General features: G+C 43.0%; 1 protein-coding gene across 8 annotated transcripts in view; it reads left to right on the top strand.

Annotated features, from left to right (window-relative positions):
- Positions 1-19,152, top strand: part of NEDD4L (NEDD4 like E3 ubiquitin protein ligase) — a 154,624-nt gene that overhangs the window by 58,696 nt on the left and 76,776 nt on the right. For 6 of the 8 annotated variants that reach the window (XM_066987812.1, XM_066987814.1, XM_066987815.1 and 3 more), the window contains 3 exons: positions 10,101-10,182; positions 15,076-15,114; positions 17,742-17,795. In XM_066987812.1, the coding sequence (XP_066843913.1) occupies positions 10,101-10,182; positions 15,076-15,114; positions 17,742-17,795 (175 nt within the window). The remainder of the gene's footprint in view (positions 1-10,100; positions 10,183-15,075; positions 15,115-17,741; positions 17,796-19,152) is intronic. The other 2 variants (XM_066987813.1, XM_048079720.2) reach the window with 1 other exon arrangement.

Here is a 19,152-nt window from a genome sequence, read left to right on the forward strand (position 1 = left end):
ATTGTAATTATTGAGTTTGGGATTTTTGTAAGGAGGAGTGTTATAGATAGGTGTTCAAGAAATCAACTCCCATTCATCTCCAGTCACTAGCGAGATAATGACTGGCCTCATTTCTCTTTATTTACGAAGACCTGACTTCAAATCCCTGCTTAGTCCCTTGAATGCCTAATAATACATGTGGAATGATCTGCTGACTTCTGATAGCAGTGGGCGATGACGTTATATAAGAAATTCAAAGCACTAATAACCCTGTAATCTTTCTGATTGCAAAAATAGCTGTGCTGATCTCCTTCACTGCACCTGGGGGGTTCCCCTTCCTTTTATATTGTTGCATCGCACTATGAATGGAGCTAGGGTTGGCTCTTTTGGTAGGATTTCTCCAGCAGTATTTTGGAAGGAGGAGTCCAACAGCAGGTAAAAGGGTCAAATTTCTATATACTTCCTCCCCTCTCCCTTAATCTGCAGCAAAAAAAATTGCTTCTCTTTTGTCAAGAAGCATCCTCGTGGGCAAAGAGGGTATTACAGCATTACTCTGTTCCGTTAAATGTAGGTTTATTATGCCCAACTGCTACAATCGGGTCATCTCTTTAACGGACAGCCTTCTGGTCACAGTGACCTTGCTTGCATTGTGTGGCTTTGTGTCATTCTGCTGCCTTCCTTTGTTGGTGTCCCTGGCGTTGCAGTCCTTCTGTTTGAAAGCCGGCCAGTGTCAAGGCAGCGCGGGGCAGGCTGTGAAGAACTGCCACCTGCGCCGTCCCTGGGCACCAGGCTTCTGTCCTGGTTCCTATATCCACTTTCAGTTATTACAGTAATGCTACTAGAACGCTGCTGTACGTTTTCACTTGGATATCACCTACATTAACGGCTTTCTAGAAGTCCGTGATTTTTTTCCATTTATCATGTGGCAGGCTTCATTGAGATTGCCTTTTTTTTTTTTTAATACCGGTACTGGTTTAGGTAAAAACTCATGCAGATTAAGTTTTCTGCTTGTAGCTTTCTCCTTGTATTATTTTGCTGAGTTTCTGCATTTGGTATTCTGCCCTCTTCTCAACACAAAACCAGTACTTTTTCTGAAAACTATTTCTATGGCAAGTTTTCTAAGCAAATTGTAAAACTATTATTAGTTCAAACATATGTCAGATACATGATGTCATCTGCACGATTTAAAGGGCTTAATTCTACTCATCCAGTGTCATGCTCTTAAATTTATCTAGCACTCAGTTTTAAAACCTGGTGCAAAGCAGCAGTGATTCAGGCCGGAGACTGATGCTGACAAGGAACTGTGGAATAACTTGCTTTATTTTCTACTTATTTTCAGAGCACAATGAAAGTACTCATACATCACTTCTTATATGGTTACCAGGAGTGCCACAATTATAGGTTTTTTATATAATGCTTTCGTCAAGAATGAACTTTTCTCCCTTATAAAAGTCAAGAAAATAATACTTCATCCCCCTACCTCCCTTCCTTTTCATCCATCAGTTTCAGGGTGAAAACATCTGTTAACTACGACTTTAAACTGATCGGAGTCTGCTTTCTGTGCATAGAAGTTCCTTATAACCTACTTTGTTGTTTTTCCTCAGTAATCTTAGCAGATGTCTTATTTATTTTTGTCTCTTCTGAGATCTGGATCATCAGGATTTCCCTTCTTTAACACTTCTACAAATTCTGCAGTTAAACAGATGCCTGGTATTTTCTCTTGTCTTCACATATATTTCATTCCACTTCATTGATACTTTTCACAGCGCCATTGTACCGATCAGATACTGTATCTGTCCTTGTGCAGATTTTCCTTAAACAATTTTATAGATCTTCATGCTATTGCCTAATAAATCTGTCAGTTTGCCTTGAGCTTTACAATGGCAAAGTGCCTTCAGTGCTTGCTTCCACTACACCTTTGACACGCAGTGTCTGTTCTCTGGGATACCTTTTCATATTTCATTTTGTTATTGTAGTTGTATTACTAATTGTGGATCTACTCCTTTCCTTGCTCTGCCATCCTTTGATATCATCACCTGTTTGCTCAGTGAGTACTTCTATTATGTCGGCTCTCCGAGAAGTCTCAACCAGTCTGTCTCCTTTTACTTTGCTTGTTTAGTGTTTCCTGGTAGAGGTATTGATCTCAGGAACTTCTGTTGTGCTGCTTCCGTGCATGTCTCTCACCTGCTCTGTGATAAGACTTATTAATAATCAGAAATGAGAGACCAGCGTCATTCTGTAGGTATTAACCTACGCCCCTCTATCTGGGACACGCTGTTTTAGCTGCCTAAGGCCTGGTGTAGCTGAATGTGCTCGTGGTGGGTGAGGAAACCTGCTGGTACTACCTGGCAGCTGTAGAGATAAGGAACAGCAGGCTGCATTTTACTGATGCTAATGGTTTGGTTTTGCTTGACACCCTGCCAAATTCCATCTGGTTCCAGGCGTGTCTTTGTCACCAAGGGCCACCAGTGCTGAGAAGCGTGGGGAAAAGAGGTTGCTAAAAGGCATGCAAGGAGCGAGGTGAAGCAGACTCAGGGTGAGTTACAAAATCTTGGGCAGGCACCCTTGTTACTGAGCCACTACCGATCTGGTCAGTGTCTTTTCCACGCCCCTGTTGTTGTTGGACACCGGGTGCTGCCAGGTGGCTGTGGGATAAGCAGCAGCTGCGTGGACAGAGCAGCTGATCTGTCGCACCGGGGCTCGGAAGCTGTGCGGCCGGTGAGTTGTCGGCCGTGGCGAGGAGGTGGGACAGGCCTGCCTTCTTTCTCTAGGGCTGTCGGCATGCGGCTTGTGGTGGGTGATCCCACTGAAGGGGCTGCTCACCTCGGCCGGCCGTCCTATCTGTCCTACGGCAGCTGTTCCCTGTGCTGGTGGCAGCTGGACAGCCCGCGATGCCCAGCCTCACTGCTGTTCCCCAGCCTGGAGCGCTGGGCGAGCCACCCTGCTGCCTCCCCTGCACCCGCTCGCAGCTTGGCTGGGCCGAGCAGCTGAGCCCGCGCTGCCGCGGGAGCGAGCCATGCTCCTGGGGAGCTGGGCGCGTCGGTGGCCCCGCGGGAGGGAGGGTGCTGTGCTCGGCACCTGCCCGCCCAGGTCGGAGCTGCTGCCGCAGCGATGCTCCCGGGGGGAGAGAGCGAGGTCGGGGCTGGACACAGCCCAGGCGTGCGTGTGGGCACTTCAGTATTTCCTTACCGAGTACCGGGAGCTGCTGGTTCATGAGTACAGCTTATTGTAGAAAAGACAAATCCGAGGTTTAATTATGCAATGGATTAATTATGCAACAGAAGCTTGGGGTGTGTGTGTTGTGTGTGTTTTTTAGGGTTTTTGTTTGCTTGTTTTTCTAAGTGGAGGTCTTCCTAAAGAACATTAACGATTTGAGTCACTCCTGACTTTTCCTGGTTGAACAGATTCTAATGCCAGGAAGAGAGATGCAAAATACAGATTGTTGGCAGCGACTACATTTAACATTATTATGCAGCAAACCCTGCGGAACGCTTGAAGGTAGAGGAATGAATGGTTTCCTCCTTTCCCACTGTAACTGAATACAGTAAGTGCTCGCTAGTAATGGTTTTGTTATATAACAAATGCAGAATTATTAGAAATTTAACAAGACACGTTGTTGAATAATAAGTACTTTTCTTGGCCACAAGAATAGAAAAGTAGTGTGTTTGTCAAATGTTTAAAATATTGTGCGTTTTTTCCCTGGAATTTAATTTTTCAAGATGGAATTGGGTGATTCGCAATGAAAAGGCAGATTATAATATAAATTACTTTTGCACAGGTTTTCTGGCAGGTCTTCTCTAGCTTTCTGTAACCCTTTTGGTAAGATTAATGTTGACTCCTATAGGGCTGTGTTAATGCCCTTGCTCTGATAACTGCTCTCTAATTCTGCAGGCATTTCAGACAAATGAGGCTTTTAGTTTGCGGATGTGAAACCCATGTATTTCATCTGGGTCTTCTGAGTTACAGGCAGTTAAAAATTAGACTGCTTATTAGGTTGTTGTAATCTGAGCCAGACTCTAAGTAACAAGTTTCTTAAAAGCTTAACTTTGTAATTTATTTATAGACTTCCAACACCAGAAGTTTAATATTAGTCAGATATATTCTAGTCAACAAGAGTTTATGTAACTGCGATGTAAAGAATTGCCTAATTATATTTATGACTGTTGGAAACTGTCATGTTACTTGAGAAATTTGTTGAAGAATGCTCACGATGCCGCACGGTTGGCTTGCTGAAACACGCGCTGCTGAGGAGCCAAATGTAATAAAGTGTTTGGAAACCGGGGAGTGGCACCAACACTGGAAGGAGGAGAAGAAAGGGGTTAAATCTGCTGGATTAAGGAATAAGTTGCAGTATAATTACTCAGACTACTCAATAATATTTTTGTCCAATTTATTCATTTTTAAAAAACATAGCCAGTCCATTGAGCACCTGTACACTTTAAAATATTGAATATTTAAGTGCTTTAACTATTTTCTGTGTAGATGATGATCTAAATTAACGAGCAGTGTGCGGTCTGATTTGGAATTTTACAGCTGGGGCAGGGGCTTTGCTAATTTCAGCTCTGGCTGAAATAGGCCGGGTACAGAGCTCTTTAAACATCGGTGGGAGGGAACAAGCGCGAACTGTGTGCATGTGTTTTTAAAAACTGACTGGGATCAGCGAGTGCTGATGCTTTTATTTGGGTATAACTGTAGGGGACCGGAGGGAACCTTAGAAGGTCTCTGGCCCAACCGTGTCCCCAGGGCGGGGTCAGCTCTGGGATCACACCAGGTTGCTCAGGGCTTTCTCTAGTCAAGACCTCCAAAGATTCAGGCTTTACAGCTGCCCTGAGCCCCCATGGCACTGCTCGAGCCCTCTCTGTGAAGTAGTGTCCCCGTATATCCGTCCAGCCTGCATCTCTCTGCATTGGTGCCCCCTGGATAGCAGCCCTGCGCTTCAGCAAAGGGACTGCCCCCTGTTTTGGGTACTGGAACGTGGGCCGCTCGAACAGCGCGGCGCCGTAGTGCTGTGGGAGCTCGAGGGAGCGGCGCCCTGCGGAGCGAGCAGCGCGCCTTGTTCGCTCTAGCCTCTGTTGCATTGTGTGCCAGAACTTGCGAGCTTACGTGCACACAAAAGTGTGTTTCAGAACTTTTTGTTGAGAGTCGTGTTGCCTAAAAGCATTACCAGATCGCTGTGGAGAATTACAAGTGTGTGGGAAACAATAAATGACAAGCTTTTATTGTGTCTGTTTGACCACTCGAGTTGGCTTAATCCTGGTCATGGTAGCTGCCTTAGAAAGCCTGCATGAGTCGCTTTGTGTCCATGCTGCCTGTTGGCATGAAAAGTGGGCCTGGTGAAAAGTCGCAGGGAAAAACTACTCAGCTCAGAGCAGGGCCACAATGATGCACTGCTGGCTTAATGACGTGCAAGTAACCAACGCGCAGTGTTCTCGGCATCAGTACCATTCACGTTCTTGTCTCAAGTAAGTGCCCCGTCCAGGTGTATCCAGGATCTCTACCAACCAGAACTGAATGGGTAACCTGGAATTGCAAAACAAAGCAGAGTTTTTAGCTGGGACAGAGGTGTGAACACCATGCTGGGTTTGGGGGCAATTCTGTTTCATTGCAATCGGAGTATTGCTTTTCAGGTTTCGGTAAACAAGGTTTGAGTAATAAGTATATTACTCTGTGGTGCTCTAAGGTATCGAGGGCACCTGCCACGTTTCCCCCGTCTGCCTTCCCCAGCACTATCAGCAGGATTTTCCAACCACCAGAGCTCCTCTGGTAAATTGCCTGCCTTCCGATGCGATGTGTGCTGCCAGCTGCATGCCGGGGTCGTGCCTGCCCTGCCCCGGACACTTGCTGCATCCGCGTCTCGTCCCTCCCGTCTGCTGCTCCCTGTGCCTCTGCCAACGGTCAGCGTGCTGCCGTTGTGGGGGCAGCTGGGGGCAGCTCCAAGTCTGTGTGCGAAGCCAGGCAGTTACGCGCAGGTGCCGCAGCCCCGGCCCAGGCTGCCCAGAGAGGGGCTGGGGGCTGCTCGGGGAGGTCTCCAGCAGCCGCCTGCACGTGGGGCTGGGCACCCTGCTCGGGGGGCTGCCGGGCCGGGGGGGCCAGGGGCACCCGGGGCTGCCTGCCCACCCCGACCGGTCCGTGACTGTGTATCGAGAGTCTGCGGTAAAACCTCGTGAGACAGAGCATGGAAACGTGTTCTGAATGTACCGGGCACATCTGGTTGGTGAATGGCCTGGTGGAAGGCCCTTTCTGTGTAGGGAGAACCATTGCTACTTGCTTGTAAACGTCTGTCTTTCAGAAGCGTTGTGGTGTGGCGAACGCTTCCTCCTCCTTCCTCATGTGTCCGTCCTCCTTCCTGGGAGCCTGGGAAGACTGCTTAGGCATAATGGGTTGGTTTCTCTGGTGCTTTGCTCTGGCCTTTGTTCGGTGGTTTGTTCTGGCCCTTTTTTTTTGTTTTGTCGTTGGCTTATAAAAGTTTTGGTTTAGTTTGCGTTTCATCTTGCTCGGTATCTGAGAACAGGTGTTCTAGTGATGAATCCATATGGTGGTGTTTTCATGACTGGAGTATTTGCATAGGTTTTGCAAGCAGTTACTTTTTGAAAATAGCATCATGGCCTCGTGTGTTTTCATTACAGAGGCCTTTAAGTATCCCTGATATCCTCTGCCCAGAAATATTTCTTGATTTATTTTTTTCCTGAAGTTTGGCAGGTAGTGTTAGAGTTCAATAGAAAGAGCCTTCATTTATGATGAACAGGAGTTTAAATGGTATGTTATGGGAGTACATCAACATGCAAGAAGAATATTGAAAAAAGTTAATGCAAGTGAGTTTTGATCCTTGTTTTACGTGGATGCAGGAGACACCCACGTCCGTAGTTTTGGAAGTACGTCTGGTCTGTGAGCTCGCGGCTCGGCGTGACCGCCCCAGTGTATCGGCAGTAGTAGGGTTAGGGTGATCTCCTGGACGCTGGGGCTGAGCTCGCTGGAACTGCTACGTGGTGGGAGAAGCAGCAGAACAGACTGCAACGTTTCTTGTCGGCAGCTACTTCTAAGTGGAGAAAGACAATGGTTATAAACTCAGCGTTCTTTGGTATCTCTTACTTATGTCCTCTTACTTTCTGATGGAGCGAACAGAAGTAGTGGGTGTGGCAGTCACTGTTCAGGTAGCTAAATCCTTTTGGGAGACGTAGGCTGGGAAGCTGCCGTCTGTGGCTGGGATGCTGTCTGTGCCACTGTTGCTGAGTGAGTTTGGTGCTCTTATCCTCACTTCCAGTGCTACAAAAAGCTTTTCTTATGCAGGAAGCTTCGTGGTTCTTTAGGACAGATGATGGGTTCAAAGGAGAGGAAAAAAATGTCAACTGTCAGATCTGTTGAGGCAGCTGCAGCTTCCCGAGCTGTGAATGAAGCGCTCGATTTAGCAGCAGGTAAAGCAGATAGCGTGACTGGAGCCGCTTTCTCTGCAAGCTGTCAGCAAATCCCATCAGTCACAGCCTCTGGATAAGAAACTTGTGGTGAATCTCAGCTGTTTCACCCTTTACTTTTTGTGTGTGTCCTTATGCTCTTTTTAAGTTTGCTTGTTTATTTTTAAATAATTGTTGTTATTAAAAAAAAAAAGCCTAAAGACCAAAACCAAGGTGGCACTGCATTTCATGTGGCTTAGAGATGTCCCTACCAGGTGCTGTTTTCTACTGCTTTGCAATGTTTAATTTGACAAAGTCAGTCAGATGGTAGACTTCAGAAAACATTAAGATGATTATAGAAAAGTGAAGGGCAAGGAAAGGGGAAGAAACTCCTCTGCCCTTCCTCTTGATGCTCATTCCCACCTCTGCTGTGCATCCTGTCCTTCCTGAAGCAGCAGCTACTAGCATGCCTCCGCTGGACCGAGCCACAGTACTGACTGGGCTGAGAAGTGACCTCCCCTTCCCCCTGACAGCTGCTTTTGACTTGAATTCTTCCTCTCACCTATACTCATGCGTAGCTCCACGCAGAGGTGTTCTCCACTGAAGACGGGCAGCACAAGGGCCAGAACAAGGGGCTGGGGCAGAGCAAGATGCGCTGCCGGGCAGGCTCGCAGCGCTTCGGCATCTGTCAGGCTACGAGCTTCATCTGGGCAAGTGATTGCACGTACGTAAATAGTCCTAAAGATCTTCTAAGCATTCAGGTAAACTCCCAGCTCCCATTCAGGAGTGGAGACTTGTTCAGTTCATTGGCTGTTTTAGAGTAGGCAGAGGGGTCGATAGTTTGTTCAGGAGAGGCTAAGTTTTCCTACTCAATTTTGTAATAAACCTGGTTTTCCCTTGTTTAAAAAAAAAGTATTGCAAAAAAGAATCTGTTGCCTCCTTCACCATTCCTCATTTTTCCTGGATATTGTTGCATGGTATCCTAATAGAGATGATTTGCATTTTTATTTTTCAGATGTTGATCTTAGTGTTGGTTCTAATACTTAGTTTATAGGAAACATTTATATTTGCACCATGCAGCTATAGCAAGCTTGTGTCTTTAGGCAATAATGTTGATGCTCACCTTGAGAAGAACGTTTGAAAAGATGAATAACATTGAGATCTGAATTAGTATTTCCTCATGGTTTTTCACGATGAATTCCATGTAAAGGGAATGGGTTTACTCCTCCAGTTTTGTTACTGTATGCTCAAATCAGAATGAGCTTAGGAACTGTGAATGCCCATGACATTTCTCTTGCATTGCTCCCCTTCCTCTGCTCTCCCCTTTCTCCAGCTCAGTGACAGCAGAGTCTGAAATGTGCAAACCTGATGGGTGTTGCAGGGTTTCAGGTAGTTAGAAGTAGGGTATCTTGAAGAAACGGTGTTAACCCTGATCTACCAAAGCTGGAAAGCGTATGATTTGCTTCGATGAATGTCTGGTTTCTACTGCTTCTTGTAATAGGGTATTTTTTCAGTAAATATAGGTGGCATGGTACATTAAGCAATTCAGAGCGGTGTTAGCATTTCTTTTTAATCACTGTGATGCTTTGTTTTCTCTCAAACCTTGGCGCTCAATGATGAATTTAATTGCAGTTTAAGTAGGTGCATTTATGTGCATCAACAGATACGATAATCTAACACGACATCTTGTTTATTCGTATGTTATTTTCACTCTGCAGTGTTATTTTCCAAGTAAATTGAACTCCTAGTATAATGAACACTCAAATGCTGATTATTCTTTAGCAATACTGACAAAAAATTGTTTTTCGATGTTATGGAGTATCAGATGTGCTTGAGAGAGTCTCTGCAAGTCTGAACGAATTAGTTGATCTCAGTGTCTGCTGTCTGTCCTTTCTTCAAAAGCTTTAGATTGCATCCTTGAACTCCCCCTTCTTCTAGAATGTTCTTCCTTGCAGGAAGAGAAGGTGCTAGGAGGCTGTACCAGTGGAAGAGGTTACTGCTCCGTGGTAGTAGTGCTACTACCCCGTACTGGTAGCTACTGTCTCCCTGCTGAGAGAAGAAGTTAGGAAACTCAAATCTGGAGGACAGCAAGCCTGCAGCACCGCGACAGGGTTGAGCAGCTTGGTAAAAGCAGTGACCTCCTTTAGTGCCGTAGCCTATGTCTGAAAGACATCAGACATACGGAGCTGTATGGTCTCTGGAATACACAGGTCTACTTCCTTCTCCTTCTGAAAAGAGGGAAGGGGGGGAAAGAAAATCTGAAGCCAGACTCATCTATGCTAGCTGGTTACAGTGCTATGGACAAGACCCTTCCCTAAGTAAACTAATGGAGATTAGCTGTAGTGGTGCTTCTGCTTGCTACTCTGCAGAGTTTAGAATACCCCGTGGCTGCAAATTTGATGGTCACCATGCTTCATCATGTTTAGAAATGGTATTTGAAGGGAGGCTGAATCATTTGCTAGTGCTGGTGGGCAGAACTTGTATGCAAGCAAGAGGTGTTTGTCCACAGAAGCGGGAGAAAGCTGCAAGTTAATGCCATGGTCAGTATTTAATTGAGCATATTCAAACACATCTTTTAAGTGTTTCAGTAGCTTATTACAGTAAATTGGTTTCAGTAAAAACACTTCCTCTAAAAATATTGAGCTGTTACTGTTATCCAATTAAATGACAAACTTACATTGAAATTATATTTGGCTGTAGAATTCCCATTAAATATGACATCTTCTTTTGCAGTGACCCCTACGTGAAACTTTCCTTGTATGTAGCAGATGAGAACAGAGAACTTGCCCTGGTGCAGACAAAAACTATTAAAAAGGTATGTATATACTTTTTTGTTTCGTTGTTTTGGAGACACTAAGAACACTGGAACCTGCTTCTATAATGTAATACAACACTGAACTTGTTACACACATGTATAGAAACCCAGTAACGCCGCCTTCTTTCAAACCAGAATGAGAAAACAAAGGCATGCATGTTCAATGTGTATGATCTGTTGTTGTTTCATAATAGCATTTTTACATGTATTCTCTCTGTAAAATACCTTCTTTATACCCTGTTTAGCTTAGTTTGGTGTAAAATTTTATACATTAAAATTTGTGAGAAAAATGTTAATTTTTTTGAAAAGCAGTGCCAAGTTAGCTGGTATAGTAACAACATGGACTGTGTCATTTTTTGTTTCCTTAAATAGGTTCAAGATTTATTGCCACTTCTATATAAGTATGTTGGAAGTTTTCTCATGGTTCTTATACCTCATTTTTGTCGAAGGCGTGTGCTTGCTGTCATGTCCTTTCGTGGGACATGCTCGCACAGGACTGCCTCCTGTTCCTGGAGTCGTATCAGTGAAAAACACGTAGGCTAGATAGGTCACTTGCAGGCTGTATAATACCTGGCTGTTTTAATTGTGCTATAGTATCAAGTGTCATGTTCTCTCCGAAGTGTGAGACTTTGTTTTATTATGGAACATCGGTGTTCATAAGAAACCATTACATCAGTATCTGTGTACTGAAAAATCTTTCTTACATTGCAAAGGTTAGGTGAAAAGAATAAAATGAGTGTAGGCGGAGGCTTCTTCTCTTAACGTAAATAAATTACGTTATTGACCTCTGCAGTAGTTTTGGACCAGTAGTGGTATGGCCTCAGAGCTGCTCGGTTATGGAACAGGCCACCTGTTTCATCGGGAGAGAGCTCGGTGGAAGTCGGAGGCATGTGAACAGTTACACCCCACTGACAGCCTGTGCATTAGCTTTCGGGCGCTTGCTTGAAAATGGATGCTTCAGCATTCCTGAAAAATAATGGCTTTCTTCCTGTCACAGGCAAGTCCAGCCCTTATAGCGCTTGTTTGTTCTCCTAAAATAGTGTGGCAGCTTCTGCTAACTGGCAAATGCCTGTAGGTGGGAGAAAGATTCTGATCTTTCACCTTTCACTTGAATGAAAGACTTTGAACATGAGGTGCTGTGAGTCGCGATGGTCTGGATGACCTCCAGAGGTCCCTTCCGACTTCAGCTGTTTTGTGACTTCAGATGAAACGCAGGACGGTTGTGATGGCAGAGGGGGTGTGAGACAGGTCTTGAAGGCGCAAGGGTCCTTTGGCTTGGGAGAGAGATGCTTTGTAGCAAGTCTGTGCAATAGCGGTGGGGAGATCAGAAAGTGTGGCATGGATAAGACTTTTCCCCCTTGCTTCTTAGGAAAAGATGGTGGTCACATCCAGAGCTTTATTAAATTTCTCATTTCTTCCAGTAGCAGTGCAGCTTTTCTTGGGGTGTTACAGTCAAAGCAGATTGTCTTATGTCTATTTTTTTCTTACTGGGATAACATCGTCTGTATTTGGAAGGGTGTTGCTAGTGTAAAAGCATGAGTACTAAAGAGATGGCGTATTTGGCTCCTACATGTCTGAGAAGTGATGGCTACAGAAGTGTAGTGCAAAAAGTTACGAGCAGTTGAAACGAGAGCCTTGGTTTGGACATAAGGTTGTAGTGTTATTGCTGAAATGATAATTACCGTCTTTGGATGTGTGTGACAGGTAGGGGAGTAAGAGCTTCTGAGAAGACTACCATAAATAAAAGCCCTAGTAAAGTTGTGAAAGCATTGTGTTGTTTCTCTGAGGGAAGGTGGTAAACTCATGGATCCTTGTGCTGCCCTAGGAAGGAGGAGAAAAAGGACAATGTTTGTCTGCAGTTGGATTTCTGTGCAGAGGGCTGAGGGTGAGATGATGATGATGTACTCTTGGGATTGCATCTGCCTTTTTTCACTGTTTCTTGTAACTGTCACTTAAAGTCTGGACTCTCTCAGTCGTTTCCGTAATAGTAATGTTAACTCATCCTTTGGAAACTTCTCGTCAGTCATTTCATTATTGAATCGCTGAATTTCATCTTGTCTGCCCTCGGAGCAGTTTTCTTCCTATGCAACATACAACTTCTGTGTTTATTTCATGAATAGCAAACACATGTATGTCGTCTTCATTTTGAGTTACATTAATTAAGGAAAAAATACTGAGCAAAGTCACTCCCAGGAGTGATTCTGAAAGATACTGCCGATTATTTCCTCCTAGTCTGCTTTTAATGTGATGGCATCTAACCCTTCACCTCCTCCTTATTTTTTCTACTCATTGTTGTCTTCCTCACTTGAACGGGTAAATTTGTGTGCACTGGCTTGCAGGAGTGCTTATAAGAAGGCACAAGGGACTGCAGTTTCCCCTTTTTATTCTCCCTTTAATTTACCAGAGCAGTTATCTGATAGGCATCCTGCTGTACAGCTGGGCCTAGCCTTGTGAAGTGCTTAGTTACAGCCAAGCAGGATTAAATCTACGCTGTTTCCTTACTCTGCAGAAATAAAGTTATCGGAGAGAAGTTTTGGGCGCATCTGTCATGATGTAGCGATGTTGAATTTCTGAGGCTGTTTGTTTTGGTTTACCTCCCTCCACACATCTAGTTAGTCCAGCTGTGGCATTTGATTAAAGCCTTGCGTTTCCTTTTGGAGCTTTGTTTTGAATGACTCGCTAGAAGTGCTCTTTTGCTCTCTTTCTGTAGTAAAAGAACTCTTTGCCGTTTGTAAGCTGCTCAGTATGACCTTTTCAAAATTTTTGCTACTACTCAGCGTGTGATTTCATGTGTTAATCCTTTCAAAAGTCCAGATGAAGACTCTTCAGTTTCTTCGATTTGACTGTGGTGAGCTTTGAAGACTTCAGTTCTACTTCAGTTGTGACACGAGTGTCTTCCTACTGATCCCTGTTAGCTATTCTGCCTTTACCATAGTGTTAAACACACAACTTCCTACATCTAAAAGTGTTTTGGTCTCCTCTGAGAGCTTCATTGCTTAGTAGCATCTCTTCTTTCTTTCCTTGTTCTCTTTTTATTTATATGGTTGAAGAACTTTCTTCGTGTTTGTTCTAATATCCTGTGGAAGATCTAACTCAGCTTGACTCTTGGCAGTTCTTTATCTCCACAATACTTGCCCTTTTTAGGATGTAGCTCTTTTTGCTGGTGAGTCTTTTTGTTGTTGTTTCCCTGCTAATATCCTTTCTGAAGTGGTTATTCATCCATTTATTTCTGGAGACTTTCTTTACAAGTGTTTTTCTCCTTTGCTGTGATTCTAGTGTTTGTGCTTTCTGAATTGACCTATCAGTTGTTGTATTTGTAAAGGTGGAAGAAATTTCTAACAGTCACCAGTTCATTTACTAAAAATTGTGCTTCCTAATACATCACACGTTTCCTGAAATTTATAATTGTGGTTAAAAAATCGTTGTGGATTCAAAATCGTTGCATTATTGATCGGTAGTAGTACCCTCAAATTTAGTTGCTAAATTACATGCAAGGGGGCTCTGTTGCCAAGAACAGCCACAGTGAATGAATACAAATATTTGAAAGAACATTTTCCTTTATTGCTTCTTTGTGTGAGTGAATACATCTTTGCCTTTATAGCGCAAAAAAGAAAAAAGAAGCTGAAAGTGTGTCTCTGCCCCCTACCCCACCGCTGTGATCACTGCTCTTTTCTTTTGTGAAATGTTTTCCTGCCCTGAATCAGAAAGCTGTTCAGGATCAACATCTAACATGAGTACAAATGTTAACCACCTGCATAACCTTTTATAAAGGTTTAGAGGTTGAAGATTTTTATTACATCTTTCTTTTTGTAGAGTTATTTCATTTTCTCTTCCTATATTTCTTAAATTCTCTGGAACAAGGTTTTTAAGTCTCAGTATCTGATTATTAATTGTACAATATGTGTGTATATATGTGTCAGGTTGAGATTCAGCCCACGCTTAAAGGGGAAGGGGCTGTGCGAGTGTCAGCATTACGTGGCACCCGAGCGCGTGCTGAGCCGCGCACTGACTCGCGTTTCCGTAGTGCAGAGACATGCCTGAGCCACTGTGTCCTGGATGTGATAGATATTTTGCGTCTATATCAAGCAGTTCGAGATAAACACCCAAGATTGTCCTTCTGCTCTAATAAAATTTTGGTGGGTGTAGAGCCAATTCCTACCATCAGCTCTTCTGGTAAATCTCTGCTGTGTGAGAGAATGAGGGAATGGTTTGGCAAGAAAACAAAGCCATTGGACATACTGTACTAGATTTTCAACTTACCAAATTTGAAGTGCACAAATTGTTAATGTTTGTAGTTCTAGTTTTTTAATCATCAATTTATGATTTTATGCTTGAGCTCCCTTCAGACTGTAAATGAAACATTTTATTCTGAATGTTTTATTCAAATTATTAAATTGAAACTACAATCCTCCGGTCTTGAAGGAGATTAGGAAGAGTATGGTATCTATTCAAAGGACATAACCTTTCCTTTTGTTCTCTTTCTTTTTAATCTATATAATATGACTGTCCTTATCTTTGCAATACTAATGCTGACCTTGTGTTTAAAAAATAAGTTGTTTTTTTGTCTTGATGTAAATAAATGTGGAGAAGGAAATATCTTAAGGTTTTGTTTCTGTAGATTTCCAGTGATTTCCCTTTTACTCACAGAATAGCATTTATGCTTAATATCTATTTTCGGATCATCTGACTCAAATATCCTCCCACATGTGGTTTACTCAGTAGAGAAGTTAAATCAATTGACAGCAATATTTTTATTTGCATTATTTTGTTATGACATCCTTTTTTCTCTCCTTCTGTTTTGCTAGAAAATTGTGATTTGCATGCACATTTCAATTACTGCAAAAGTGCAAACCTAAAGAGGTCTTAGTGTGTTAATGTTAATTTCTTTTACAGACACTGAATCCAAAATGGAATGAAGAATTTTATTTTAGAGTAAGTTTCCCTTTACTTGCAAACATTATAATGTGTACGATTAATCACATGGTGCTTTATAAGGTTGGGAAGAAGCTTTTTGTTGTTATTGTTTATATGCTTTCTTAAAAAATGCTTGTCCTGATGTTTGCTGTGGTCTTAAAATGTTAGTGTGGTGGCAAATAATCAGAAATATTTCAGGGAACTGTATGAGATTTAAGCTGTCATGGCAAAAAATAATGAAATACAAATGTAGAGAAGCAATGCTGAAAAAGTAATTTATCTTGACCTTCATATTGCTTGCCAAAATAAATCAAAATATGCTTTTTTCTTGTAGTTAACTTTTATCTTTTTAGATCTTTCTTAAAATGAGTGTAACTTTCACCAAAAACTGTGATACAGTTTCAATTAGTAGGTGACTTCATCAGAAAAAATAATATTTGAAAAATAGGAAAGGAGGCATTAAAATTGTTGTTATCAGAACCAACATAATATAAATGAGAAGGATGATAACTTTGTTATTTACTTGCTAAAAGTATTTTTCTGAGGAAGAATGACTTAATTTTACTGCAGCTGTAGCTTTCACAAAAGGAGGTTAGGTAAAATTTCAGTGGTTTAACATCTAATCTTAAACAGCTGCTTGAGAACAGATGTCATTGTAGATTGTTAGAAATGGGTATCCTATCAAACTTGGTTTATAGTCCTAGTGTTTGACGGTCTTGCTAATAAGATCATTCAAATAGTTCCCACCAATATTATTGCTAATACACATTTTTTTGAGGTTCGAATGGAATTTTTACTTTTAAACATTTACCAAGTGGCTTTTCGAGATTTTGTAACAGGTTAATAAATATTTAAATCTCTAAAAATTGTCTTTATCTAATGTTTTGATTCGTATAACGTACTCGTGACTGTGAAATATGGACTCAGACTTGCTTCTTTAAGCTGTGCAGAGTCAATAGCAACTGTCCTGACACTAACTTCATTTTGACTGCCCTGAGGTTTTCCATCTTCATCCCAGAGGTCCTTGGTAGTTGCACCCCCTTGTTGCAGAGGTGACCCCACCAGCTGCCCGCAGCAGTGCAGCTGGGCTTTTAATACTGTCATTTTACCACAAAGTCGCTACCCTAATAAGAGAGCGTTTTATGGCAGGGTTCAAATGCATTGCCCACAGCATAGAGGACGAATTACATAGCGATGGCCATTATGGCAATTGCACAGGGAAGGGGAGATAAAGGCAGTTTTACACTTGGTATGTACTTGAAGACATTTCAGGCTCACCCAGATTGGATTCCCTGCTGTGTGACTCAGAGATGAGTGACTGCGCCTCCGTAAGCCCATCCTTACAAATACAGGTCTCAAAAACGTGCTGTGCTGTAAGATAGACTGCGAGGAACAAATTCATGTGCTTTAAAGTGGAGTATTTTTACCCAGGATTAGAAAACTTATTTGTGTTTATAATTTTGACTGATACTTCTCAAGATACACTTTTTCATCATGTAGTTTTTCCAGGAAAAGAGAATACCCAAACCCACAGCCATTTGTCTGGATTAAACTACACGTGTACTTCACAGAAGCTCCGTTAAAATACCTTGAAAGCCCTAGACACCAATGTGAATATTTAAATTAATGCATACCTTTTTTATGTGCCACAATTTTCTGATCTTTTCAAAACTGGGGATTTCCTCACCACCCCTACAGAATTATCAATCAGTCGAGAACTATTTTATGTAAATTTTCTTAATTAAACAAGTAGACATACTAACCTGGCTTACAAGTTTTTCTGAAGATCTATCAAGTGGACCAACTACTACCAAACATTTCTTTTCTTGTTTAATAGTGACTGCCTTGTCTACCTCCCCGAGCTGTCTTCTTTAAGTGTTAGTAGTCTTTCTGCTTAGATTTACTTCCAAGTGAATCATTTCCTGCAGACCCAGTTGCTGTTTTCAAGTGTTAGAGCTAATTTTGCCGAACACAAAGTGGGTTTTCTGACTTCTGTTGGGTTTTCCACGATGTGTGATAAACGGGCTAGAAACAGTGACAGGTGGACGGACTGAAACAGAGACGGTGAAATTCCGAAAGAAATGCAGCAAAGCTTTTGCTCCATACGTTTTGGTTGAGCTCTGCAGACGTGGAACCCCGAACTCCGTGAGCCCTGCTGTTCTGTGCAGCCCGGCCTGTGCCCAAGCCCCGAGCTCGCCCCTTCGGCCGGGCCCTTCGTGGATGAGGCGAGGTGTGCTGCTGGGCTCGCCGCCGGGGTCCCCGTGTGCGGTGCAAACCGAGGCTTACCTGAGGGGGAAGCCGCTGGGATGCTGCCCTGGGGCATCTCCAGATGCTGTCAGCCTGCGTGCAGCGCGGCCTCTCCTCTTCAGAGCTGTCTGCAGACAGAGGTGCGGTACCTGTCCTGCACTGAGCGCAGTAAAGAAGAGCCTCAAATGTTCCCTGGTAGGCTAGGTCTAACTGCCGTAGGGTTTAGAAACAAATTGTTCGAGTGCTCCCGTTTAAGTAAAACTAAAAAATTCCCTAAAACCTGTTAGCCCTGTTCAGTTTGCCTTGGTTTAATCGTACCCATATAGTGTACCCATAGTACCCATATAGTGTTGTTATCAAGCGAATGAACCTAAAGTGATATTTGAATTTTCTCATAGGTAAACCCAACCAATCATCGTCTCCTGTTCGAAGTGTTCGATGAAAACAGATTGGTGAGTGCTCCTTGATTGTTTCGCTGATCACAGGCTGTGTAACATGAATGGCAAGAACATAGCACGTCTTAATGGTGTATTTTTGTCTGTACATTAGCGTGCTGGGCAATACAGGTTAAAGCGTAAATAGTGTCTATTTTATGGACGAGTGGAACATTAAACACAGAAGTACTCTACTGGCTCGGACCAGAATGGACCCTCTTAACCCAGTATTCTGAGAGTGGAAGCCCCATCGGATTCTTCCTTAGGCTTCTCTGATGTAAACTGATAAGCAGTCCCAGCCCTTTTAGTCACTTACAAAGCAGCTGCTTCATCCTCTGATCATTTTAGTGTCTATTTCCTGTAACTTTTAATACTTCTTAATCCTTTTTTGGGATGTGGTAACCAGAGCTCCACTTAAGCCTCAAGAAGCGGGTGCATGAAGGCATGAGGAATTGGTAAAATAACGAGTGCTCTGAGTTTTGTGTTCAGTTCTGTCCCTGATGACACCTGACATATTTTTAGGGTTTTTAGCCTTGAACTTCATTTTGCTGATGCAACAGTTGTTCTAGAGAAGTCTCCCCAAATCTTACTGCTAGGCCCCTTTGTTAGCTTTGTCTTCTGAAAACTATAGCACAATTGTTTTTGTTTATGAGATGAGGTATTACATTTCTGGGTTGGGAGCTGTACAATCTCTACTAAAATTGCTTGCCTTATGAAGATTAGGATCAGTGTTGTGAAGATCTTTTTACGCTAAACAAACATAATATGGAAATATCAATCACCAAAAATGTATTCTTTTTCTCTGTATTCCTATTAAATATAGAGTGAAGAAAAATAAAAGTTAAAATATTCTGGGGGAAAAAAGGACTCAGTGAAACAATACTATTTTGTGAGTCTTCCTTTAGGGTGAAGTAAATTGACAAAATGTAATAATAAATCTGTGACAGCATGTATGTAGACAGGGCTGACTGAGTGTATTTGTTGGCAATGATAATCGTAATGAACATTTGCACTATCAAAACTGTCCTACGCCTTTCGAAGTTAAAGGAGATCATCGGTCAGTTCTTCCTGGCTTTAAGGTCCTGTGTTGCCAGCGGATGCAAACAACACCGAAGCAGCAATCCTGTAACCGTAACTGCGCGCAGGGTATGTAAGCCTGGGCTCAGGGCTGCGCTGACATTCCCGTGTGGCTTGCGTGTGCCTTGGAGGATGCTTGGAATAAGTTTGTGTTGGCGTGGAGGGCAAACCTGAAACTCGTGGAAGAGGCTTCGTTCTAGCCTGCAGAGGGCAGTGGCATGTATGGGGATGTCCGTGTGTGACAGCAAAGGGGTGACAGTTCAGGAAAAATCCCGGTGTGGCTGCACAGTGACAGCTG

The sequence above is a fragment of the Anser cygnoides genome, chromosome Z (genome assembly GCF_040182565.1).
Source record: "Anser cygnoides isolate HZ-2024a breed goose chromosome Z, Taihu_goose_T2T_genome, whole genome shotgun sequence".
Classification (NCBI taxonomy): domain Eukaryota; kingdom Metazoa; phylum Chordata; class Aves; order Anseriformes; family Anatidae; genus Anser; species Anser cygnoides.